Below are 1,459 nucleotides of genomic sequence, written 5' to 3' on the forward strand. Positions count from 1 at the left end.
CCACATACTCATTGGACAAATGAGGAAACTGAGGCTCACCCAATTAAGGGATTTCCTTGATGACAGTTTGTTAGCCACAGTCCTGGAAGGGTCCTGACCTCCACCCTGCATGATGACATCAGGGTCTATTTGACTACTGATCTCTGTGCCCCAGCTATATGCCCGTTCTAAGACAGGGGCTGAAGGTTCCACTTCACCCCAGTAATGGAAGTATAAACACAGGCAGCCTGAGCCTCTGTGCCTTGGGAAAAAGGGCCCTTCACATCCATTAAAGGCAGTGCCTTCCCCTCAGACTCTCCATGGGTTTTCACTATGCCCATAGTGAGATGCCCCACAGGCAGACACAGCAGAGGAGTCCTTTGGTTTGCTCAGAGGCACTGTGTGTTAACGGACGGCACATAAGCTTTGGAGGCCAGTGGATTCAAATCAAAGCTCCTCTCGTCACTGCTTGATCCCTTACCCTGTCCGGGACTCCGTTTTTCCACTATGACATGACAATGCCTGCCTCACAGAGGGGATGAGGTGGTTCATTTACACTGCCTGGCATTAAGCTCCCTTAATCAGCGCATTCCCCTTTCTTCTTCAGGAGATAGTGCAGGAGGATGTCCTCAGTGGAATCCACTTCATCCTGAGCTTTCCTGTGCCCGGCAGGACGCATCACACCTCCTGTGGGACGCTGGGGCTTGTCTTCCTCTAGGGGGCACTCTCCCCACCCACCTGCCACGTTTGCGGACAGGCCACCAGGTTTTGCATCGATCCATAGGTCCTATAACGTTAGTTCAGGGCCACAAACTGGCAACCCTAGTCCTTGAAAGGCCTGTGATTCCTTGAATACACGCCCATGTTGCCTTGAAGGGATGCTGAAGGGGTGCGGTGCGGCCAGGGCACGCCTGGGACTGGTGTGGGTGGCCGGCGGCCATCCTCGGGGGTGTCGTTCGCCCACCCCCCCGGTGGCCCTGGAGACCCTGCCGCGGTACTCACAGGCAGTGGACCACCGTGCGTCCCTCCCTGCCGTCGTACTGCTCCTGCCACTTCTCCAGCCGGCGGACCACTTTGAGCAGAGAGCGCTTGGAGGGGGGCGTGTCCCGGTAGGCGGGCCAGCCAATGTACTGGAGGTGCTGGACGATACGGTACCCATCCTGGGGCTGAGAACAGAGAGGCTGTTAGTGCTGTGCAGCTGGGGGTGCTTGGGGGTGCGAGCCCTCCAGCCACTCTAGGGGCTGCAGCACCGTGTGGGAGATAGACTAAGCCATGTCCTCATGGGGACAGTTACAGACTCTTACTCATCTCCGCACCTTCGCGCCTGCTGACTCTCCTGTCATGACTGCCCTGCACCCCCTCTTAGCCTGGAAAACACCTACTCAGTCTTCAAAACCCAATTCAAATGTCCCTTTCTCCAGGAAAAGCCTTCCCTGACGCTCCCAGGCAGAATTCATCTCTCGCTCCCCGAGGTTCATGC

General features: G+C 56.7%; 1 protein-coding gene across 1 annotated transcript in view; it reads right to left on the reverse strand.

Annotated features, from left to right (window-relative positions):
• PTPRT (protein tyrosine phosphatase receptor type T) overlaps positions 1–1,459 on the reverse strand; it is a 1,070,914-nt gene that overhangs the window by 11,236 nt on the left and 1,058,219 nt on the right. Inside the window, exon 29 of the mRNA XM_019636904.1 lies at positions 982–1,145. Coding sequence (XP_019492449.1) covers positions 982–1,145 — 164 coding nt within the window. The remainder of the gene's footprint in view (positions 1–981; positions 1,146–1,459) is intronic.

Source organism: Hipposideros armiger, unplaced genomic scaffold (genome assembly GCF_001890085.2).
Source record: "Hipposideros armiger isolate ML-2016 unplaced genomic scaffold, ASM189008v1 scaffold_31, whole genome shotgun sequence".
Classification (NCBI taxonomy): Eukaryota; Metazoa; Chordata; class Mammalia; order Chiroptera; family Hipposideridae; genus Hipposideros; species Hipposideros armiger.